General features: G+C 54.2%; 1 protein-coding gene across 1 annotated transcript in view; it reads left to right on the top strand.

Moving 5' to 3' along the window:
• The window catches only part of EIF2B4 (eukaryotic translation initiation factor 2B subunit delta), a 40591-nt gene that overhangs the window by 7556 nt on the left and 7299 nt on the right, over positions 1-25736 (top strand). The window contains exons 6-11 of the mRNA XM_083178976.1: positions 10912-11003; positions 11251-11365; positions 14032-14108; positions 15406-15508; positions 16051-16178; positions 16284-16461. Coding sequence (XP_083035102.1) covers positions 10912-11003; positions 11251-11365; positions 14032-14108; positions 15406-15508; positions 16051-16178; positions 16284-16461 — 693 coding nt within the window. The remainder of the gene's footprint in view (positions 1-10911; positions 11004-11250; positions 11366-14031; positions 14109-15405; positions 15509-16050; positions 16179-16283; positions 16462-25736) is intronic.

Genomic DNA, 25736 nt, shown 5'->3' with positions numbered 1-25736 from the left:
GCCGTGTCTGATTATTCCTGGAACCCTGCTGTGTGTGGTGGAATGCGCTGTGCACCTCCTAGCCATAGCTGTCTGATTATTCCCCAGGAACCCTGCTGCGTGTGGCGGAATGCGCTGTGCACCTCCTAGCTGTGTCTGATTATTCCCCAGGAACCCTGCTGCATGTGGTGGAATGCGCTGTGCACCGCCTAGCCGTAGCTGTGTCTGATTATTCCCCAGGAACCCTGCTGCGTGTGGCGGAATGTGCTGTGCACCTCCTAGCTGTGTCTGATTATTCCCCAGGAACCCTGCTGCATGTGGTGGAATGCGCTGTGCACCTCCTAGCCGTAGCTGTCTGATTATTCCCCTGGAACCCTGCTGCGTGTGGCGGAATGCGCTGTGCACCGCCTAGCCGTAGCTGTGTCTGATTTTTCCCCAGGAACCCTGCGGCGTGTGGTGGAATGCGCTGTGTACCGCCTAGCCGTAGCTGTCTGATTATTCCCCAGGAACCCTGCTGCGTGTGGCGGAATGCGCTGTGCACCTCCTAGCCGTAGCTGTCTGATTATTCCCCAGGAATCCTGCTGCGTGTGGCGGAATGCGCTGTGCACCTCCTAGCCGTAGATGTGTCTGATTATTCCCCAGGAACCCTGCTGTGAGTGGTGGAATGCGCTGTGCACCGCCTAGCCGTAGATGTGTCTGATTATTCCCCTGGAACCCTGCTGCATGTGGTGGAATGCGCTGTGCACCTCCTAGCCGTAGCTGTGTCTGATTATTCCTCTGGAACCCTGCTGCGTGTTGCGGAATGCGCTGTGCACCGCATAGCAGAAGCCGTGTCTGGTTATTCCTGGAACCCTGCTGTGTGTGGCGGAATGCGCTGTGCACCTCCTAGCCGTAGATGTGTCTGATTATTCCCCTGGAACCCTGCTGCGTGTGGCGGAATGCGCTGTACACCTCCTAGCCGTAGATGTGTCTGATTATTCCCCTGGAACCCTGCTGCGTGTGGCGGAATGTGCTGTGCACCTCCTAGCCGTAGATGTGTCTGATTATTCCCCTGGAACCCTGCTGCGTGTGGCGGAATGCGCTGTGCACCTCCTAGCCGTAGCCGTGTCTGATTATTCCCCTGGAACCCTGCTGCGTGTGGCGGAATGCGCTGTGCACCTCCTAGCCGTAGCTGTGTCTGATTATTCCCCTGGAACCCTGCTGCGTGTGGCGGAATGTGCTGTGCACCTCCTAGCCGTAGCTGTGTCTGATTATTCCCCTGGAACCCTGCTGCGTGTGGCGGAATGTGCTGTGCACCTCCTAGCCGTAGCTGTGTCTGATTATTCCCCTGGAACCCTGCTGCGTGTGATGGAATGCACTGTGCACCTCCTAGCCGTAGCTGTGTCTGATTATTCCCCTGGAACCCTGCTGCGTGTGGCGGAATGTGCTGTGCACCTCCTAGCCGTAGATGTGTCTGATTATTCCCCTGGAACACTGCTGCGTGTGGCGGAATGCGCTGTGCACCTCCTAGCCGTAGCCGTGTCTGATTATTCCCCTGGAACCCTGCTGCGTGTGGCGGAATGCGCTGTGCACCTCCTAGCCGTAGCCGTGTCTGATTATTACCCAGGAACCCTGCTGTGTGTGGCGGAATGCGCTGTGCACCTCCTAGCCGTAGATGTGTCTGATTATTCCCCTGGAACCCTGCTGCGTGTGGCAGAATGCGCTGTGCACCTCCTAGCCGTAGATGTGTCTGATTATTCCCCTGGAACCCTGCTGCATGTGGTGGAATGCGCTGTGCACCTCCTAGCCGTAGCCGTGTCTGATTATTCCCCTGGAACCCTGCTACGTGTGGCGGAATGCGCTGTGAACCGCCTAGCCATAGCTGTGTCTGATTATTCCCCTGGAACCCTGCTGCGTGTGGCGGAATGCGCTGTGCACCTCCTAGCCGTAGATGTGTCTGATTATTCCCCAGGAACCCTGCTGCGTGTGGTGGAATGCGCTGTGCACCTCCTAGCCGTAGATGTGTCTGATTATTCCCCTGGAACCCTGCTGCGTGTGGTGGAATGCGCTGTGCACCTCCTAGCCGTAGATGTGTCTGATTATTCCCCTGGAACCCTGCTGCGTGTGGCGGAATGCGCTGTGCACCTCCTAGCCGTAGCTGTGTCTGATTATTCCCCAGGAACCCTGCTGCGTGTGGCGGAATGCGCTGTGCACCTCCTAGCCGTAGATGTGTCTGATTATTCCCCAGGAACCCTGCTGCGTGTGGCGGAATGCGCTGTGCACCGCCTAGCCGTAGATGTGTCTGATCTTTCCCCTGGAACCCTGCTGCGTGTGGCGGAATGCGCTGTGCACCTCCTAGCCGTAGATGTGTCTGATCTTTCCCCTGGAACCCTGCTGCTTTCTGCCTCCCAGGGCCTGAGGGGACAGCGGCTGTTATTACAGGTGGTGTTGGTGTTTTTTTTCACCTGACGTAACAGACGTCCTTTCATATAGACCTGGTGCTGGAATAATCCATGTTATGGAGAGCGTCAGAATCGGCGATTGGACCTGACCTCCAACACGGGCAATGGGATCACATGCCATCTTCATGCCCAGGGAGCCAGGAATTCTTATGTGATTTCTGAGAAGTGGCATCAGTGTATTGGTCCTGGAGAGAATCGCAGCGTGTTGTGTGCTGGCTTCCCGTCTGTCGCTGTGGCCCCCCGGACTGTGCGGGATAAGTCATTTCATGTGCTGGGATGGAGTGCGGCGTAAGCCATTGGTTACAGGCTGAATGTTCCGGTATATCCTCCATAGTACGACTAGTGCCATAGCTATATCAGGATCATCCACGTCTGGGTCACCTGCTGCAGGCCACCAACCATAGAGGACTTATAAGTGACCAGTACTGGCGAGTCTGGGTGGCTTCCTGCCCATTGGGAACGTGTGTGGGATGTAGGTCGGGGTCCTGCTCATCGGGAGCATGTGGGGGGTGTGGGTCGGGGTCCTGCTCATCGGAAGCGGGTGTGGGTCGGGGTCCTGCCCATCGGGAGCGGGTGTGGGTCGGGGTCCTGCTCATAGGGAACATGTGGGGTGTAGGTCGGGGTCCTGCCCATCGGGAACGTGTGTGGGATGTAGGTCGGGGTCCTGCTCATCGGGAGCATGTGGGGGGTGTGGGTCGGGGTCCTGCTCATCGGGAGCATGTGGGGTGTGTGGGTCGGGGTCCTGCTCATCGGGAGCATGTGGGGGGTGTAGGTCGTGGTCCTGCTCATCGGGAGCGGGTGTGGGTCGGGGTCCTGCTCATCGGGAGCGGGTGTGGGTCGGGGTCCTGCTCATCGGGAGCGGGTGTGGGTCGGGGTCCTGCTCATAGGGAATGTGTGGGGTGTAGGTCGGGGTCCTGCCCATCGGGAACGTGTGGGGGGTGTGGGTCGGGGTCCTGCTCATCGGGAGCGTGTGGGTCGGGGTCCTGCCCATCGGGAGCGTGTGGGGGGTGTGGGTCGGGTTCCTGCCCATCGGGAGCGTGTGTGTGGTGTGGGTCGGGTTCCTGCCCATCGGGAGCGTGTGTGGGTCGGGGTCCTGCCCATCAGGAGCGTGTGTGGGTCGGGGTCCTGCCCATCGGGAGCGTGTGTGGGTCGGGGTCCTGCCCATCGGGAGCGTGTGTGGGGTGTGGGTCGGGGAGCTGCCCATCGGGAGCGTGTGTGGGGTGTGGGTCGGGGTCCTGCCCATCGGGAGCGTGTGGGATGTAGGTAAGGGTCGCTGGGTACAGAAGGGATTTCCAAGCATGCTACGGTCTCACTAGGTGACCTGTCTTCTCGCCAGCGATACCTGTACGTGCGCACCGGTAAGCGGTCGGCACTGATTACCGTCGGGTAACAGGAAGGCGCAGAGCAGCGTCACTGCATCCAACACCAATCACACTAGTTATGGTGGCACAAAGAAAAAGTGACTAGGTCACACAGTAGCGCTGGTGCAACTGGTGGTCAGTGACTGGGTCACACGGTAGCGCTGGTGCACCTGGTGGTCAGTGACTGGGTCACACGGTAGCGCTGGTGCACCTGGTGGTCAGTGACTGGGTCACACGGTAGCGCTGGTGCACCTGGTGGTCAGTGACTGGGTCACACGGTAGCGCTGGTGCACCTGGTGGTCAGTGACTGGGTCACACGGTAGCGCTGGTGCACCTGGTGGTCAGTGACTGGGTCACACGGTAGCGCTGGTGCACCTGGTGGTCAGTGACTGGGTCACACGGTAGCGCTGGTGCACCTGGTGGTCAGTGACTGGGTCACACGGTAGCGCTGGTGCACCTGGTGGTCAGTGACTAGGTCACACAGTAGCGCTGGTGTAACTGGTGGTCAGTGACTAGGTCACACAGTAGCGCTGGTGTAACTGGTGGTCAGTGACTGGGTCACGCAGTAGCGCTGGCGTACATGGTGGTCAGTGACTGGGTCACACGGTAGCGCTGGTGCACCTGGTGGTCAGTGACTAGGTCACACAGTAGCGCTGGTGTACCTGGTGGTCAGTGACTGGGTCACACAGTAGCGCTGGTGCACCTGGTGGTCAGTGACTGGGTCACACAGTAGCGCTGGTGTACCTGGTGGTCAGTGACTGGGTCACACAGTAGCGCTGGTGCACCTGGTGGTCAGTGACTGGGTCACACAGTAGCGCTGGTGCACCTGGTGGTCAGTGACTGGGTCACACAGTAGCGCTGGTGTACCTGGTGGTCAGTGACTGGGTCACACAGTAGCGCTGGTGCACCTGGTGGTCAGTGACTGGGTCACACAGTAGCGCTGGTGCACCTGGTGGTCAGTGACTAGGTCACACGGTAGCGCTGGTGTACCTGGTGGTCAGTGACTAGGTCACACGGTAGCGCTGGTGTACCTGGTGGTCAGTGACTAGGTCACACGGTAGCGCTGGTGTACCTGGTGGTCAGTGACTAGGTCACACATTAGCGCTGGTGGTCAGTGACTAGGTCACACAGTAGCGCTGGTGGTCAGTGACTGGGTCACACGGTAGCGCTGGTGCACCTGGTGGTCAGTGACTGGGTCACACGGTAGCGCTGGTGGTCAGTGACTAGGTCACACAGTAGCGCTGGTGGTCAGTGACTGGGTCACACGGTAGCGCTGGTGGTCAGTGACTAGGTCACACAGTAGCGCTGGTGGTCAGTGACTGGGTCACACGGTAGCGCTGGTGCACCTGGTGGTCAGTGACTGGGTCACACGGTAGCGCTGGTGTACCTGGTGGTCAGTGACTGGGTCACACGGTAGCGCTGGTGTACCTGGTGGTCAGTGACTGGGTCACACTGTAGCGCTGGTGCACCTGGTGGTCAGTGACTAGGTCACACGGTAGCGCTGGTGCACCTGGTGGTCAAGCACTGGTGCACCAGGTGGTCAGTGACTGGGTCACACGGTAGCGCTGGTGCACCTGGTGGTCAGTGACTGGGTCACACGGTAGCGCTGGTGCACCTGGTGGTCAGTGACTAGGTCACACAGTAGCGCTGGTGTACATGGTGGTCAGTGACTGGGTCACACGGTAGCGCTGGTGCACCTGGTGGTCAGTGACTGGGTCACACGGTAGCGCTGGTGCACCTGGTGGTCAGTGACTGGGTCACACGGTAGCGCTGGTGCACCTGGTGGTCAGTGACTGGGTCACACGGTAGCGCTGGTGCACCTGGTGGTCAGTGACTGGGTCACACGGTAGCGCTGGTGCACCTGGTGGTCAGTGACTGGGTCACACGGTAGCGCTGGTGCACCTGGTGGTCAGTGACTGGGTCACACGGTAGCGCTGGTGGTCAGTGACTGGGTCACACGGTAGCGCTGGTGCACCTGCTGGTCAGTGACCTGGGTCACACGGTAGCGCTGGTGCACCTGGTGGTCAGTGACCTGGGTCACACGGTAGCGCTGGTGCACCTGGTGGTCAGTGACTGGGTCACACGGTAGCGCTGGTGCACCTGGTGGTCAGTGACTGGGTCACACGGTAGCGCTGGTGCACTTGGTGGTCAGTGACTAGGTCACACGGTAGCGCTGGTGCACCTGGTGGTCAGTGACTGGGTCACACGGTAGCGCTGGTGCACCTGGTGGTCAGTGACTGGGTCACACGGTAGCACTGGTGCACCTGGTGGTCAGTGACTGGGTCACACGGTAGCGCTGGTGCACCTGGTGGTCAGTGACTGGGTCACACGGTAGCGCTGGTGCACCTGGTGGTCAGTTTTACAATCATTTTTGAGTCAGCTGCAGACACTTATCAGAGGGAATGTGTGCCTCTGTATACTGAAACCAAAAAATGCAATGTTGTGTTAGTTATAAGCTGTCACCACTAAGTGGCGCTGGTGTACTAAAAATAATATAAAATTATTGTAAAACTGACCACCAGGTGCACCAGCGCTACCGTGTGACCCAGTCACTGACCAGCAGGTGCACCAGGGCTACCGTGTGACCTAGTCACTGACCACCAGGTGCACCAGCGCTACCGTGTGACCCAGTCACTGACCACCAGGTGCACCAGCGCTACCGTGTGACCCAGTCACTGACCACCAGGTGCACCAGCGCTACCGTGTGACCCAGTCACTGACCACCATGTACGCCAGCGCTACTGTGTGACCCAGTCACTTGACCACCAGGTGCACCAGCGCTACCGTGTGACCTAGTCACTGACCACCAGGTGCACCAGCACTACAGTGTGACCCAGTCACTGACCACCAGGTACACCAGCGCTACCGTGTGACCCAGTCACTGACCACCAGGTACACCAGCGCTACCGTGTGACCCAGTCACTGACCACCAGGTGCACCAGCGCTACCGTGTGACCCAGTCACTGACCACCAGCGCTACTGTGTGACCTAGTCACTGACCACCAGCGCTACCGTGTGACCCAGTCACTGACCACCAGGTGCACCAGCGCTACCGTGTGACCCAGTCACTGACCACCAGGTGCACCAGCGCTACCGTGTGACCCAGTCACTGACCACCAGGTACACCAGCGCTACTGTGTGACCTAGTCACTGACCACCAGCGCTAATGTGTGACCTAGTCACTGACCACCAGGTACACCAGCGCTACAGTGTGACCTAGTCACTGACCACCAGGTACACCAGCGCTACTGTGTGACCTAGTCACTGACCACCAGGTACACCAGCGCTACCGTGTGACCCAGTCACTGACCACCAGGTACACCAGCGCTACTGTGTGACCCAGTCACTGACCACCAGGTGCACCAGCGCTACTGTGTGACCCAGTCACTGACCACCAGGTACACCAGCGCTACTGTGTGACCCAGTCACTGACCACCAGGTGCACCAGCGCTACTGTGTGACCTAGTCACTGACCACCATGTACGCCAGCGCTACTGCGTGACCCAGTCACTGACCACCAGTTACACCAGCGCTACTGTGGTCAGTTTTACAATCATTTTGAGTCAGCTGCAGACACTTATCAGAGGGAATGTGTGCCTCTGTATACTGAAACCAAAAAATGCAATGTTGTGTTAGTTATAAGCTGTCACCACTAAGTGGCGCTGGTGTACTAAAAATAATATAAAAACAAATATATACTTGAGCCATTTAAAGGGAAATTATATTTTTCTTTTTTAATAATAAAAAACATCAATATCACAGTTTAAAAATACAATTCATATAACATAAGTGCACTTTCAATAAAACATACAACATATAAAAAAAGCGATGTTTGGCTGTATATGCAATTATTTGTCAATTGCTAATAGATTCTCAAATCAATAAATTCAACCTTTTTATAGACACTAATAAATTCATCAGGAAACTCAACATAAAAAAATTATTTGCGAAAAAAACATCATCCACCACACATACAGAAATAAACAACCATACCAATTTCAGACCACCATCAACATTTGATCCCTGGTTCTGTAAAAGCTCCTACATAGAGACATTTCAGAAAGCCGTAGAAAAAGAGATAATTAACCTACCAGAAAAAAAAGAAAAGAAAAATCAATCTCTCAAAAGGAGAAAGGAACGCCCTAAGAACATTGAAAGAAGATCGGACCATTAAAATGAAACCTGCCGATAAGGGGGGTGAAGTAGTGGTAATGGACAATGCTCTTTTTGAAGATGAGGTAACAAGACTTCTCTCAGAGACAACCACATACAAAATCCAACCAATCACTTTCAACAAAAACTCACTGCCATCTTAGACGAAGCCTTTAACCTAAACCTACTCAATAAAAATGAATATGACTTCATCAAAATACATTTTCCTAAAATACCAACCTTCTACTGTCTACCCAAGATCCACAAGAACCTAACAAATCCACCGGGAAGACCGATTGTTTCTGGCATCATTTCATCACTTCAAACTTATCTGTATATATATCAACTCCTTTTTACAACCATTAGTCACTGCCCAAAAAAGCTACCTTAAAGACACCCTACATATCCTCCAATTCGAATAGAAAGACAACTACATCCTAGGCACTAGTGATGTCACCTCACTACACATCGATCAGACACACAGAAGGCTGTGAACATACTCCGCATTACCTTACCAAATCATCACTACCAATCAACCAAATCAATTTCATTATGGAATGCGTTGAATTCATTTTGCAACACAGCTACTTCTGGAATAACAACCAATTCTATATTCAAACCTGTGGCACCGCAACGGTAACTTCATTTGCCCCATCCTACGCCAATGTATTTGTCGCCAAATGGGAAGAGGACCACATTTAGTCCAACAAAAAATACATTCAGAACATCATTGTTTGGAAGAGGCACATTGATGACATCTTCTTTATATGGGGAGGTACAGAAGACCTTACAGACTTCAAAGAAAATCTCAACAATAACACCTTTAAACCTCCGCTTCACAACCATCACCAGCAAAACAAACATCACCTTCTTAGATCTAGTAGTCTTGATCGAAGACAACCATATCGCAACAAGAACTTACACAAAACCTGTTGACGGAAACAACCTCATCGTCTAAGCTTCCTGGTCCCTGTTTCCCCAGCACCGCACAGGTGGGAGAAGGCAAGGCTGCACCTGACCTCAACAGCAGAAAATAACACAAAGTTGCCATTTGGCTCTCCACGCTACATCAAGAGAGCCGGGACCCCACAATAAGCGGTAAATTCCAGCAATACTCCCAGTCACTCCTTCACCGCCGTGGTCAGTGCGTTAACCCGTACCTGACTACAGGCAGGCTACACCGGCACGCTGCCGAGAGGAGTGACAGTTACATCGGGAAAGGAAATACCATCTGCCACCACCTAGAACCGCCTGTTGAAGAATCCCCTACACAAACTGGCATGAAGTAAATGCTATCAAAAAGGGTGAGCATATAACATTACCTGTGACTGCAAAAGTTACTTGTGGTACTACCAGCGATCAGACCGTACTCAGTTAAATCTGATACTGTACGTAACTGGACATTCCCATATATATATATATATATATATATATATATATATATATATATATATATATATATATATATATATATATATATATATATATATATATATACATCATTTCAAAGTATCTCCTAATACAAATGACTGCATAGTAAGCTCTACCACTGAAAGTCTGCCAGAAACTGGCTAAAGTTATTTTTTGCCTATCTAAAGGGATCCCAATTCATGTATTAGTATTGTTTTTATATCATTGTTGTTTTATATTAAATGTATGTATATGTAATAACTAAAAAAAATTTATATAAAATTTCCAAATATTACAGTGTCCAAGCATTAATTTCTATTCAGCCAAATAGTGTGTTATATGATCTAAACCAGCAGCGCAATTTACTTCAATCCCCTCCCTATTGGAAATAACATCTTGCCTACCCATAGCAACCATCACAGAAATTGGATAAGGAACATCCCAATGGGACAGTTCAGAAGACTTCGAAGAAACTGTACCAATGAAGACCCTTTTCGTGCACAAAGCAATACACTAAAACAGAATTTCCTCCAAAAGGGATATAAAGAAACATTTCTACAAGATCCACTTCACTCAGTCACCAATCATCAAATACAAACCTGCAAAACCTACAGATCATCAACAAGAAGTCATAGTCATCACTCAATATAATAGCAATCATCGCACATTCGAAACAATCTTGGAAAAGAATTGGGATATTCTGAAATTAGATGAAGACCTTAACCCACTGCTATCAAACAAGCCACGGATCATATAGAAGAAAGCAAGAAACCTCAGACAGGAACTAGTCTCCAGTTTCTCCAAATCAACAACGCAGAGGCACAAATGGCTTCTACTCCTGTTTACAATGCAAAAACATGGACAAAATGTCGACCAAACCGTTTAAAAACCTTCACCTCCTACTACAACAACAAAAAAATACCCAATCAAGAAGCCTATATCATGTGAAACAGAAGGCGTCCTCTATCTGCTATGTTGCTCCTGCGGCCTACAGTATGTTGGCCAAACCAAGAGACAACTCAATCAGGCTCTCGGAACATATTTACAATATCAAAAGAGGATTGACAACCCCTAGTCTATCGAATGCTTTGGTACATAATAAAAACCCAAAAGGTCTGCAGTTCATGGGCATTGCTAAAGCAGAACATCATTGGAGAGGCGGAGACTTCGTTAAATCACTAAAACAAACAGAATCCAAGTGGATATTCGAGTTACAAACGTTATGCCCTAAGGAATGAACATTGCTTTTGAACTTACCTGTATTTTATAACCAAAAAACTTTTTACTATTTCCGCTTTACAATTTAAATTGTATTTTTTATTTTTCTTATAAAGTCCCCCCCCCCCATGAAATAAAGAAAAAAAAAACAGCACCATTTTTATCTTGAAAAAGTGCTTCATGCACGAAACGCGTCGCCCCCCCCCCCCCCCCCCTAACACAACATTGCATTATTTAGTAATGGCGGCAGCTGGTCTGTTCCCGATTGTTTATTCCATCATCAGTAACTGACTTATTATCTGATTATCCCGGGAAAGCTGTATAACCTGGCCTGTCTCCTCCTTCTGTAGGTTCCTTACCGGATGGATTATGGCGCCAAAGTCAGTCTGTTCTCGCACCTGCACCAATACAGCCGCAAGATCCCCCTCACGCAGCAGATGAGGTGAGGACCATGCAGGAGACGGCGTGCTGCGTAGCGCTATAGATGCATACATACATACATACATACATACATACATACGCCTGCGCGCACACACCGGGACAAACGTTACACTACCAGTGCGAGAGGGGAACGTACAAACTCCCTTGGGTTGCGTCCTGGATGGAATGACTCCTATGCTGTGCCAGAACAATGCTACCATTGAGCCGCCGTGCTGCCTGCAGTGCTGATGTCTGTTCCCTTCCCCCAGCATCCCGTCCTCTGTGATACACCCGGCGGTGGTGAGGCTCGGCCTGCAGTACTCGCAGGGAATCATCAGCGGCTCCAACTCCCGCTGTATCGCCATGTTACATTGCTTCAAACAGGTAATGTCCCTCGCGCCCTGCATCCTTGAGCCCATACATCTGCCATGGCGTAGGGCAATATCCCAGGTGACTGGGTCACAGAGAACGCCGATTCCCACCACAAGTCATCAGAATGGTAATCTGGTTCTCCGTCATGGTGTCACACCCAGCGAACAGCCCCCATCATCATTCCCTCCTCCTCACACACCTGGCGCGCAGCCCCCGTCATCATTCCCTCCTCCTCACACACCAGGCGCGCAGCCCCCATCATCATTCCCTCCTCCTCACACACCTGGCATGCAGCCCCATCATCCTCATTCCCTCCTCACACACACCTGGCATGCAGCCCCATCATCATCATTCCCTCCTCACACACACGGTGCACAGCCCCCGCCATCATTCCCTCCTCACACACCTGGCGCGCAGCCCCCGTCATCATTCCCTCCTCCTCACACACCTGGCGCGCAGCCCCCGTCATCATTCCCTCCTCCTCACACACCTGGCGCGCAGCCCCCATCATCATTCCCTCCTCCTCACACACCTGGCATGCAGCCCCCGTCATCATTCCCTCCTCACACACACGGTGCACAGCCCCATCATCTTCATTCCCTCCTCACACACGGTGCACAGCCCCCGCCATCATTCCCTCCTCACACAGCCCCCATCATCATTCCCTCCTCCTCACACACCTGGCGCGCAGCCCCCGTCATCATTCCCTCCTCCTCACACACCTGGCATGCAGCCCCATCATCATCATTCCCTCCTCACACACACGGTGCACAGCCCCCGCCATCATTCCCTCCACACACACCTGGCGCGCAGCCCCCGCCATCATTCCCTCCTCACACAGCCCCCACCATCATTTCCTACTTTTCACACCCAGCGCACAGCCCCCGCCTTCATTCCCTCCTCATCCTCACCACAGCCCCCGCAATCATTTAATCCTCATCCTCACACCCAGCGCATATCCCCCGCCATCATTCCCTCCTCATCCTCACACCCGGCGCACATCCCCCGCCATCATTCCCTCCTCATCCTCACACCCGGCGCACATCCCCCGCCATCATTCCCTCCTCATCCTCACACCCGGCGCACAGCCCCCGCCATCATTCCCTCCTCATCCTCACACCCAGCGCACAGCCCCCGCCATCATTCCCTCCTCATCCTCACACACACGGTGCACAGCCCCCGCCATCATTCCCTCCTCACACACCTGGCGCGCAGCCCCCGCCATCATTCCCTCCTCACACAGCCCCCACCATCATTTCCTACTTTTCACGCCCAGCGCACAGCCCCCGCAATCATTCCCTCCTCATCCTCACCACAGCCCCCGCAATCATTTAATCCTCATCCTCACACCCAGCGCATATCCCCCGCCATCATTCCCTCCTCATCCTCACACCCAGCGCACATCCCCCGCCATCATTCCCTCCTCATCCTCACACCCGGCGTATAATCCCCCGCCATCATTCCCTCCTCATCCTCACACCCGGCGTATAATCCCCCGCCATCATTCCCTCCTCATCCTCACACCCGGCGTATAATCCCCCGCCATCATTCCCTCCTCATCCTCACACCCGGCGTATAATCCCCCGCCATCATTCCCTCCTCATCCTCACACCCGGCGCACATCCCCCGCCATCATTCCCTCCTCATCCTCACACCCGGTGCACAGCCCCTGCCATCATTCCCTCCTCATCCTCACACCCGGCGCACAGCCCCCGCCATCATTCCCTCCTCACACACCTGGCGCGCAGCCCCGCCATCATTCCCTCCTCATCCTCACCACAGCCCCTGCAATCATTTAATCCTCATCCTCACACCCAGCGCATATCCCCCGCCATCATTCCCTCCTCATCCTCACACCCGGCGCACATCCCCCGCCATCATTCCCTCCTCATCCTCACACCCGGCGCACATCCCCCGCCATCATTCCCTCCTCATCCTCACACCCGGCGCACAGCCCCCGCCATCATTCCCTCCTCATCCTCACACCCGGCGCACAGCCCCCGCCATCATTCCCTCCTCATCCTCACACACACGGTGCACAGCCCCCGCCATCATTCCCTCCTCATCCTCACACACACGGTGCACAGCCCCCGCCATCATTCCCTCCTCACACACCTGGCGCGCAGCCCCCGCCATCCTTCCCTCCTCACACAGCCCCCACCATCATTTCCTACTTTTCACGCCCAGCGCACAGCCCCTGCCATCATTCCCTCCTCATCCTCACACCCGGCGCACAGCCCCCGCCATCATTTCCTCCTCATCCTCTCCCACCCGGCGCACAGCCCCCGCCATCATTTCCTCCTCATCTCCCATCCGGCGCACAGCCCCCGCCATCATTCCCTCCTCATCATCTCCCACCCGGCGCACAGCCCCCGCCATCATTCCCTCCTTATCCTCACACCCGGCGCACAGCCCCCGCCATCATTCCCTCCTCATCCTCACACCCGGCGCACAGCCCCCGCCATCATTCCCTCCTCATCCTCACACCCGGCGCACAGCCCCCGCCATCATTCCCTCCTCATCCTCACACCCGGCGCACAGCCCCCGCCATCATTCCCTCCTCATCCTCACACCCGGCGAACAGCCCCCGCCATCCTTCCCTCCTCATCATCTCCCACCCGGCATACTGTGTAGCCCTCGTTTGCTAATGCGTACTGCCATGTTCCTACATATAACAGGTTATTAGAGACTACAGCACTCCACCCCATGAGGAGCTGTCACGTGACCTCGTCAACAAATTGAAGCCATCCATCAGGTAAGTGCTCACTAAGCAAACTGCAGGTGAGTTGCCAGAGGGGGAGGGGTACAGGTGAGTTGCCTGTGTGGCAGGGGAGTGTTGCCAATCAAGATGTGAGGATGGAGATGGGATGAGTTGCAGGGTGCAGTGCCGGTATGGGTGGAGGGACATGTTCCCATGTGAAAGGAGGGGCAGTGTGGTGTGGAAGGAGGGATAGCAGGGCGTGGTACAGGAGGAGGAGTAGCAGGAGCGCAGATCCGGTGCAGGAGTAATGGTAGCAGGGGGTGCTATGGGAGTAGGGGCAGTAGGGGGTGCAGGAGGAGGGGCAGTAGGGGGGTGCGTTTCTTTTGCAGGAGGAGGGGCAACAGGGGTGCGGTTCTGTTTCGGGAGGAGGGGCAGCAGGGGTGCGGGAGGAGGGGCAGCAGGGGTGCAGTTCTGGTGTGGGAGGAGGGGCTGCAGGGTTTGGTGCGGGAGGAGGGGAAGCAGGGGTGCAGTTCTGGTGTGGGAGGAGGGGCTGCAGGGTTTGGTGCGGGAGGAGGGGAAGCAGGGGTGCGGTTCTGGTGCAGGAGGAGGGGAACAGGGGTTTGGTTCTGGGGCGGTAGGGGTTGCGGTTCTGGTGTGGGAGGAGAGGCAGAAGGGGTGCGGTTCTGGTGCGGGAGGAGGGGCAGCAGGGGTGTGGTTCTGGTGCGGGAGGAGGGGCAGCAGGGGTGCGGTTCTGGTGCGGGAGGAGGGGCAGCAGGGGTGCGGTTCTGGTGAGGGAGGAGGGGCAGCAGGGGTGCGGTTCTGGTGAGGGAGGAGGGGCAGCAGGGGTGCGGTTCTGGTGCGGGAGGAGGGGCAGCAGGGGTGCGGTTCTGGTGTGGGAGGAGGGGCAGCAGGGGTGCGGGAGGAGGGGCAGCAGGGGTTCGGTTCTGGTGCGGGAGGAGGGGCAGCAGGGTTGCGGGACAAGGTGCGGTAAGGAGGGGCAGCGGGTGCGGTTCTGGTGCGGGAGGAGGGGCAGCGGGTGCGGTTCTGGTGCGGGAGGAGGGGCAGCAGGGGTGCGGTTCTGGTGCGGAGGAGGGGCAGCAGGGGTTCGGTTCTGGTGCGGGAGGAGGGGCAGCAGGGGTGCGGTAAGGAGGGGCAGCGGGTGCGGTTCTGGTGCGGGAGGAGGGGCATCAGGGGTGCGGTTCTGGTGCGGGAGGAGGGACAGCAGGGGTATGTTTCTGGTGCGTGAGGAGGGGCAGCAGGGTGCGGGCGAGGTTTCCTGTGCTGTAGTTGGTAAGCTTGCTATCAATGGGATGTCTGTGATCTGATGGGTTTCTCTTTGCCTGTAATGCAGTTTTCTGACTCAGTGCCGCCCCCTGTCGGCCAGCATGGGAAATGCTATTAAATACATAAAGAAAGAAATCTCCGCTGTCAGCCGGGCAAAAGGCGAGGAGGAGGTGAGTGCTGACGCCGTAGATATCACTGCGCTATGTATTGGGAACCAGCGGCGAGCCAGCGATTGATGGGTCTGGTCTGTGGCTTGTAGTGGTGGGCCAGCGATTGATGGGTCTGGTCTGTGGCTCGTAGTGGCGGGCCTGCGATTGATGGGTTTGGTCTATGGCTCGCAGCGGCGGGCCAGCGATTGGTGGGTCTGGTCTGTGGCTCGTAGTGGCGGGCCAGCGATTGATGGGTCTGGTCTGCGGCTCCCAGCGGCGGGCCAGCGATTGATGGGTCTGGTCCGTGGCTCCTAGTGGCGGGCCAGCGATTGATGGGTCTGGTCCGTGGCTCCTAGTGGCGGGCCAGCGATTGATGGGTTTGGTCTATGGCTCGTAGTGGCGGGCCAGCGATTGATGGGTCTGGTCTATGGCTCGCAGCGGCGGGCCAGCGATTGGTGGGTCTGGTCTGTAGCTCGTAGTGGCGGGCCAGCGATTGATGGGTCTGGTCTGTGGCTAGCTCCTCAGCTGACCCAGCTACTGATGACTTCCTCCTCCCTGTGCAGGTGAAGCAGGAGCTGTATCAGTGCATTGATAACTACATCCAGGAGAAGATCCATCTGGCGGCCAAGGTCATCTCTGAGTACGCAGCGGAGAAGATCAGTGAGGATGATGTCATCTTGGTGTACGGCTGGTGAGTACGTGATTGGCTGGTGGTCATCCTCCTTGTCAGATGTGATCTCACCACATGTGAGCCAGGAAATGTTTCAAGTTCTGCCCCCTAACGTGTGTGTTTCAGCTCCTCGCTGGTGACCTTCACTCTCTGCGACGCACACAACACTGGGAAGAGGTTCCGTGTCATCGTGGTAGACAGCCGGCCAGGTCTGGAGGGCAGAGAGACCCTGCGGAGGTTGGCGAACTGCGGCATTCACTGCACGTACATACTGATCTCTGCTATCTCCTACATCATTCCAGAGGTAAGTGGAGGAACGGGTCATTGGGGGCATATATGGCAGGGTAGAACCTCTACGCTTTGCCAGGAGGAGAGTGCCGGTGCTAGAGCTTTATGTATAATGGTGTATGAGATGGGTGCAATATAGACTTCTTCTTAAAAACAAAGTGATGTATTCGCCAGATGGATCTAATGCAAAGCTGCAGGCGCTCAGACCACCTGGCATAGTCGCTGGACCTGTCCAAAGCAGGCGCTCAGACCACCTGGCATAGTCGCTGGACCTGTCCAAAGCAGGTCTGTCTAATACAGGCGCTCTGACCACCTCGTGTAGTTGCTGGACCCGTCCAGAGCAGGTCTGTCTTCTGCAGGCGCTCAGACCACCTGGCATAGTTGCTGGACCTGTCCAAAGCAGGTCTGTCTAATGCAGGCGCTCTGACCACCTCGTGTAGTCGCTGGACCCGTCCAGAGCAGGTTTGTCTTCTGCAGACGCTCTGACCACCTGGCGTAGTCACTGGACCTGTCCGGAGCAGGTCTGTCTTCTGCAGGCTGGATGAAGGTCTCCACTGCAGGCGCTCAGACCACCTGGTGTAGTCGCGGGACCAATCCGTAGTAGGTCTGTCTTCTGCAGGTGCTCTGACCACCTGGCATAGTCGCTGGACCAATCCGGAACAGGTCTGTCTTCTGCAGGCGCTCAGACCACCTGGGGTAGTCGCTGGACCAATCCGTAGCAGGTCTGTCTTCTGCAGGCGCTCAGACCACCTGGGGTAGTCGCTGGACCCGTCCAGAGCAGGTCTCTCTTCTGCAGGCGCTCTGACCACCTGGCGTAGTCACTGGACCTGTCCGGAGCAGGTCTGTCTTCTGCAGGCTGGATGAAGGTCTCCGCCACATCTTCCGGTGACTTAAGTCCCAGGTGTGCTTTGTGTCGATGCGATACCCTTTTCACACTGCTTAAATAACCTGGATGTGAGCCGGCGTTTGCGATCTGAGGGGTATGAAGTCAAAGGGTTCCAGGTCCGGACTGTACAGTAGATGACCAAGCTCCTCTATGAGTTTCCAGGAATTGAGAATCATCTGCAAATGGCTTCCAGCACTCATGGCAAGCAGTGGTCGGTGTACCAGTCCCATGAACAGTCTTGACCACAAAAGCAGCCACCATTTGCTTGGCCACGCTGCACTCATGTCTGAACCTCTAATTGGGGTCCACTGGGCTGACTATTGTTTGGTCTCAGGATTGATGCTAGATCCAGACTATACATTTGGGTTGCCGTCGGCACCCAGGGTCTTTAAAAAGATTCTGTCGGTCACTATTGTCTCCCTCCGAAACCAAGGGGACCATAATTGCCTACTTGGACGACCCTACTCATCAAGCATCTCTCCTGCAGGAACATGTGCTGTTGACGGCCCAGACTCTTACCAATCTGGGATGGATCCTGAACTTCAAGAAGTCCTCCCTTACTCCCACCAAAATAATTCAGTTTTTAGGACTTTGGTTGGACACCAGGGTTCAGAGGGTGTTCTTGCTGGACGACCAGATCCAGGCTATTCAGCGATTTGCAATTTTGGACTGGCTTTTACTGATCACGGACACCAGTCTCTCGTTTGGGACGCAGTGGTGCATAGTCTTCACCTAGAAGGCAGAGTGAACCCCCTGGAAAGATGCTTATCCATAAATGTCTTGGAACGGAGGGCGATCTTTAATGCCTTAGGACTAACTTCAGGGAAGACCGGTCAAGATGCAATCGGACAAAGTGACGGCCGTCTCCTATGTAAACCGACAGGGAGGCACGAGGAGCCGGAAGGCCATGGCAGAGGTCTCCAAGATTCTTCAGTGGTGAGAAAGGATGCAGGTCATCCTCACCGCTGTGTTCATTCCGGGAGTTGGCAATTTGGAGGCCGACTTTCTCAGCCGGGAGAGCTCTGCACCCCAAGGTGTTCCTGGAACTCACCAATTGTTGGGGAACTCCAGGGGTCGATCTTGGGGCCTCATGAAAAAATCAACTCCCAAGGTACGTCGCACGGACACAAACACATTAGTGGTGGACTCCCTGTCGATCCCGGAGAGTTTCCACTTCATGTACAAGTTCCCTCCTTTTTCTCTTCTAAGCCAGGTCCTCAAGAAGCTAAAGAGTGTCTGTCCAACGTCTTACGCTGCAGAGGGATCCCACACACTGTAAACCCCACTATGTTAAGGGCTCGAAAGCCTTCTTTGGCAGCTCACTATGACCCCATGGTGTAAGGGGGTTATTCTGGTTCACTCGCAAAGGCACAATCACTCCTCTAATGGACAAAACCAAATGCACTGCCTTTTGGGGAGACACGTAGTTCGGGCTCTCAGAATATATATGTGACAAGGACATCGACCATCCGCAAATCTGATTCTTTTTGTCCTATAGGACTCATTCCGCAGGGGTGGGTCTGCGTCAGAACAGACCCTGGCAAGGTGGATATGTTTAGACTATTAGACAGGCTTCTTTTCATGCTGGTAAGACTCCTCCTACAGCGTTCATGGCTCACTCCACTAGGCCTGTGAGTACGTCTTGGGCTGCTTGAAGGGGAGCCTCGGCATCCCAGCCTTGCAGAGCAGCCACTCTGTCATCTGTGAACACATTTGTTCGCTTTTACCAATTCGGACCTTTTCATCTTCAGCGACTTCCATTTGTTTGGTCTTGCAGGATCCACGGAGCTCGCCCTCCCGGGGCCTGGTCTTTGGAACCTCCCCGCTGTGAACTCCAGTGCTGCATGATAGAGAGAAGAGGATGTTGGTACTTAGCGGTAAATCCGTTTCTCTGAATCAGCAGGGGACACAGCTTGTGTAAACTGTCTGTTGTGGTTTCTGTTCATGACTGCTTTGGTTGTATGTTGTTACAGTTTAATTTCTATTGTTACCATCTCCTCTGGTAGGACAATTTCCTAACTGGGGGCTGATGGGTCCTAGAGGGGAGGAGCCAGCCTTCCCTAAACAAATTAGCAGTGCCTACCTCCCAGCTCTAAAACCCGATGTGAACTCCAGTGTCCGCTGCTGATTCAGAGAATCGGATTTACCGGTAATGACCAAAATCCTCTTTTTTCTATTATTATTATTTTTTTAAACAGAAATTTAGGTTTCACGACAGTGGTCACGCTGCAGGGCCGGCTGCGCTCTCAGTCATAGCGACGGCAGCACTGAAGCTCCATCACCCCTGCTGGTGCCGACACTCCCCCCATGACCTGTGTCAAGCGGGGTACTTGCGGGAGAGGTGGCACCCGGTGTTTAGCAGCAGGTAAGTCTCTCTGTGAAAGGCCACAAATCGCTGTCACTCTGCGGCTGGCGTGGACACTGCTGCAAGACCACCAGGGCATTGAGCACAGGCTGGGTGTAATCACTCATTTTGCACAGGGCTCATTAGAACCAGGTGGAGGAAGGCCAGCATACAGGGGAGGCTGTGCCAGCCTGTGGCTCCCTCCCCCACCTTTGGGCGTCGGTTCACAGGTGTCTATCCCTCAAGCTGAGACACATGCAGCCAGATTCAGCGGCAGCACCAAGTCTCCAGGAGTGTTTTGGGTTAGTCCCCCCTGTAACAACGTCTACTGCTGATTGTTTTGTATCCTACTTGCTCAGTAAGTAGCACAGTAGATGATTGGAGCAGTTGGTGAAGCACTGAACCTTTGGAACCACGTCAGGCCACCCGCTCTCTGTTGGACATTGCTTCACCCCACGAGAACATAAAATTGGGATACCACCACCTGCCTATTATTGGGGCCTAACCTTCTGTGAATCGGGACCATCTGACGCCAAGCACAGGCAAGGCCTCCACACAGGTCTATGGACACCCACCATACCAATTTCTGAATGGAAACCTCCTTTGGGGACCAATAACCCTCAGCAGGGGAGCATCATAGGAACAAGCGGGACTTTCCATTTGTCCTGCCAACATTCTACTATTGAGCGTATTTGTAATATGTTTATATTCTGCATATATACCATTAGCTAGTTGTATGTTAGATTGAATAAATCTTTTTTATGTGATACCCAATTGATCAATTCATCACTTAATATTTTATTGCAGTAGCGGTACCTTGAGTAATTGCAGTTAGCCGTACCTTGAGTAATTAATTGCAGTTAGCCGTACCTTGAGTAATTAATTGCAGTTAGCCGTACCTTGAGTAATTGCAGTTAGCCGTACCTTGAGTAATTAATTGCAGTTAGCCGTACCTTGAGTAATTGCAGTTAGCCGTACCTTGAGTAATTAATTGCAGTTAGCCGTACCTTGAGTAATTGCAGTTAGCCGTACCTTGAGTAATTGCAGTTAGCCGTACCTTGAGTAATTAATTGCAGTTAGCCGTACCTTGAGTAATTGCAGTTAGCCGTACCTTGAGTAATTGCAGTTAGCCGTACCTTGAGTAATTGCAGTTAGCCGTACCTTGAGTAATTGCAGTTAGCCGTACATTGAGGAATTGCAGTTAGCCGTACCTTGAGGAATTGCAGTTAGCCGTACCTTGAGTAATTGCAGTTAGCCGTACCTTGAGCAATTGCAGTTAGCCGTACCTTGAGCAATTGCAGTTAGCCGTACCTTGAGCAATTGCAGTTAGCCGTACCTTGAGCAATTGCAGTTAGCCGTACCTTGAGCAATTGCAGTTAGCCGTACCTTGAGCAATTGCAGTTAGCCGTACCTTGAGCAATTGCAGTTAGCCGTACCTTGAGCAATTGCAGTTAGCCGTACCTTGAGTAATTGCAGTTAGCCGTACCTTGAGTAATTGCAGTTAGCCGTACCTTTAGTAATTGCAGTTAGCCGTACCTTGAGTAATTGCAGTTAGCCGTTGTGACCGGACGCCTGCCCTTAGCTCTGGCTACGCCCTTCGGGTCCACAGATAGCGGTTCCTGGTCTCACAGGACCTGGCCAATAGGGGATTCCCTGTTACCGTCAGTAACCGCCTGTTACTGACTCCACCCACTACGCAGTGGGCGGGGTTATCGCTGCCACCACCAGACTCCTCCTACGTGGCGTCTGGAACCACGGATACCTCCTCAGGCCCAACCGCTGGCCCTGAGTACTACCTGCGTCGACACACTGCTGGTGTCGACTAGTCCCCCACTGGTCACGGACCAGACCTCTGCTTTGGTAGCTGGCAGAGCGGAGACTCGGAGACGCTGGATGCTATGCCCAGAACAGCCGGAGAACGGAATTATTGCAATTAATTCTGTTGGTCGCAGATGAAGCAGACTTCTTGGGCAAAAGATGGTTTATTGCCAATAGATCTGAAAAGATCCCTTCTCCTTTCAGAGGTATACAGCATACAGATGTTACAGCATTCAGATACAGGCAGAAGTACAACAACTTGGGCTCACAGGCCCTGCTTATAAAGACAGAAAACACACTGGCATTGTCAGATCCTCCCCCATACATTTACAATTTGCATCTCAATCTGACATGTTACTTCCAGTGCATAACGAACCAAGATTACATACTACAAAGGATGAGTCCAATTTCCTTAGAATATATAACTTCCAGGAACAGGGGAGATATTAATCTCCTGGACATGTTTACATAAAGAAACACAAATGTCTGCATTACCAACACCTGGCACACAGGATGGCCTGGGTTCAGTGACCCATCACATATAGTACATAAATTTCCTTATCACCTTTTACACAGGGCTTCAGACACAGAGCCTACTCCCTGCTGTGTTTTGGACACTCACAGACCTTCTGAGAAGAGGGGCAGATTAGCATTTAATTTCCTCATCACCAAGATTTGCTAAATTCCTTCCCCCAGAAATGTACAAAGTGCATTGTAAGTCCAGAATGCATTCCTCAATATTCAATACAATATACACAATATATGATGCAGTCCTAGCTCAGTGCCAAACATATATTTCATAAGTACATATAATCTGTGCCTGGTGCTCAGCAGCAGGCTACAATTTACAGCAGCACTGCAGATGGGTCCTGTCCCAGCTCAGTGCCTTGTGCCCAGCAGCAGGCTACAACTTACATCAGCACTGCAGAAGGGGTCCTGTCCCAGCTCCGTGCTACTCATACAGTTTAAAACATGTCAAGTGCCCTTGTTCTGAATAACGGCAAAGAACGGAGAGTTAACCCCTTCAGTGCTGTAGCCGCCATTAACCCCGTGTGCCGGGCTCTCCGGCCACACTTCTTCCCCCCCCTTCAAGCGGGAAACCAGAGGGCCATGTCCCAACGACTTGGCTCCTGGTCCCGCAGCCCATTTGGGGGTTACTGGGAGTGCCTGGGGGTGTTGGCCCCCAGCCTAGACAGTTCCTCCAGACTACAGTGGGCCATATCCGGTTGGTGCTGAAAGTCCACACAGTCACCACAGTGTCCAAGTCCAAGGCCCCAAAACAACAGTCTGTCTGTTTCCCCCAATGAAGGGGGCAAACCTTCATCAGGTGGGTGTTCCTTCACCCCAGTGGGGTGCCAGTGGCACCATCTGTGCCAAAGCTGGTCTGCTGCATACACAATTGCCACCCAGTGTGTCCAAATTGTGGCATACCCCACCTCCCACCATAGCAGTATTCTGCTCACACAAGCCACAGGGTGCTCCTGCCCATATGGCTCCTCTTGGCTCAGTACTGCTCCCAGTCCGTGCAGTGACGCAATAGTCCGTACCACAATGTCCTGGTAATAAATATGCGTCATCAGCACTGGAGCTGGTACCAGAGCCTCCTTCAGTGACTGGAATGCCAACTCACAAGCAGGTGTACAGTCCACTGTCTTGGGAAGACCCTTCCTAGTCACTACTGTAAGGGACGTCACTACCAAACTAGAGTCAGGGACAAATGGTCTGTAGGGTCTTACAGTTTCTAAGGTCAGTACCTGTCTGGGGGTTGTGGGCCGGGGACAGCCTCTGGTCGCCTCTACCTTCCCTGGTCTGGGCCTACCCCTGTCTCCTCCCACACTATCCTCCAGGCACTGCACCCCTGTCACTTCTCCCGGGCACCCGTCTGCAACAACTGTCAGACCTGCCCTCCTGTCCTCCTCAAAGGACCTACGTCTTGGGGAACCCACCCTATCTGGTGTATCCCCTTCTACCTTCCTGACTACGATGGGCCTGAACCCTTCCTGCCCGGGCACACTCCCCACCCCCACCCCATCAAGGCCGCTGCGAGCTTGGCACCGTATGCCTGTCAGGGATGGGTCAGAGAGCGGAGCCTCCTGAACCCCCTGCCAGTGCCCCTCACTTTCTCCTAAAGGGGGACACTCTACAGGGGCATCTAGGTTGGGATGTCTAGGGTCATTCTGGTTTGGGTCAGTCATGTAAAGGTCAGTGTGGTCACTCATACTCACCGCTGGAGTTGGCAAACCACTAGGAACAGGAGCATCGCTGGGCACCCTCACAGGATACAACAAGCTGGCACACACATCCTCTGCGTTTCTAGGGGACGTAGGCACACCAGAGGCAAAAGGCATGCTGGGGAGATGCGCTGATCTAGCCGCTGTAGTCTTTTCCTCTGGGCTGGTTGATGCTGTGGTTGGCTGTGCTGGCAGTTGTCTGGCCGCTGTGGTCTTTTCCTCTGGGCTGGGCTGTGCTGGTGTCGATGGTAAGGACTGTAGTCTGGCAGCTTGACTTTGCGTTAGCAAATGTAGTAACGATTCCACCCCCAAGATCATTACCCAGGACTACATCTGTTGGGAGGCCATCCATGACGGCAACATCTCGCAACTCTGGTCCAGCCCCCCAATCCAGGTAGACTCTGGCCATGGGTACCTCTCGCTCCGCTCCATCTGCCATTGTAACTTTGGCAGTGCGACCCTGCAAGATTGCAGCAGGATCAATCAGTCTGGGGCTCACCACAGTGATTGAGGCCCCAGAGTCTCTCAGGCCTTCCCCCTGCAGGGGCCCCACTTGGACCGCCTGTAGGTGCCGCCACATATTCTGTAGAGGCCGCATGGCCATGCAGGTGACTCTATCAGCAGAGTCTGCCTGTTTCTCACCACACTCCATCGGACTGACTGGAGGGGGTACAGTCTCTGTGGACTCATCTCCACGGGTCAAGCAAGCAAGCTGGGCTCCAGCACTCGGAATTGTAGCGCGAATCTGGGGTGCCAGCAGTGTGGGACAGTTCATCCTCAGATGTCCGATTTTCCCACAGCTGTAGCACTTCTTGACCAGTTGGGGCTCCGATGATCCCTGATTACTCGCAGGGACGCTGCGGGGCGATTGCTGGCCAAGAGCACCCAGGTTGGAAGATGCTTGCTTTGGGGGGCGATGAGCTGAAGAGGGGTGTCCCCCTGGTGGTACAGTACTTTGTAGTGGGCTGCTACTTGGGCGTTTCAGCCCCTGTGACCGAATTGCCACATACTTGTCCGCTAGCTGGGCAGCCATCTTTACACTGGGTGGCTCCCGATCTAGCACCCACTCCTTCACTTCCTGGGCACACCTGCGGTAGAACTGCTCCCTGCAGATCACATCAATCAGGGTGTCCCAGGTTGTGGCCTTTGATTCCTGCACCCACTTCACCAAGTACTGCCGCAGCTGGGTGGCAAACTGCTCGTGGGTGCTGCCCGGATTCTTTGGCAAGTCCCGAAACTTTTTCCTATAGGACTCAGGAGTTACAAAAAACCGTTGGAGGAGGGCCTTGGCGACAACATCATAGTCCCCACAGTCCTCATTGGCCACTCCTCGATAGGCCTCCAAGGCCTCTCCATGCAGGGTGGGCACAAGGTGTCTTACCCACTCCTGTTTGGGCAAATCATGGAGTTTACAAGTCCTCTCAAAAACTTGCAAATGTCCATCAATGTCCCCATCGCTGTCGGCAAACTTAGCAAACTGAATCCGTCCCGCTCGGGGGGTAGCAGCTGACAACGGTCCTCGGGGTACCACGGCCTGTGGTGCCCGCTCCGCATGCCACATCCGAATGATGAGCATGCGTTCTTGTTCCGTTGCCCTCTCCCCTAATTCCGCTAGCCGATCCGCTAGGCTATCCACGCCGTCCACCCTGGGACGCGGGGATCCTGGCCCTGCTAGGGAATGTTGGGAAACATGGCTGCTGCTAGAGGGGGCGTGGCTTGTGAGTCTCACGGGGTCCAGATGAAGGTCCTCTGTGTGGCTGTCCTCCTGGACACGGTCACCATCAGCGTGCTGCACCTCCTCCCGACTCGACTCCTCCAAGCGCTTGAGCGCCGCCCTCATTTTGTTTACAGTTGCTTTGGAAGGGATATCCACACCCTTCCTCCGACACACGATCTCGAGGTCATCCTTCGACATTCCATTGAAGTCCGCCATCTTGCGCGTTCTCCTGGCTGCAGTTACTCCTCCCTGAGTAACTCGGCTTCTCCAATCGGGTGACTGAAGAGCCGCCTGG

The sequence above is a fragment of the Crinia signifera genome, chromosome 3 (assembly GCF_055691185.1).
Source record: "Crinia signifera chromosome 3, ASM5569118v1, whole genome shotgun sequence".
NCBI classification, from domain to species: domain Eukaryota; kingdom Metazoa; phylum Chordata; class Amphibia; order Anura; family Myobatrachidae; genus Crinia; species Crinia signifera.
This window is presented reverse-complemented; position numbering and strand designations above follow the sequence as displayed.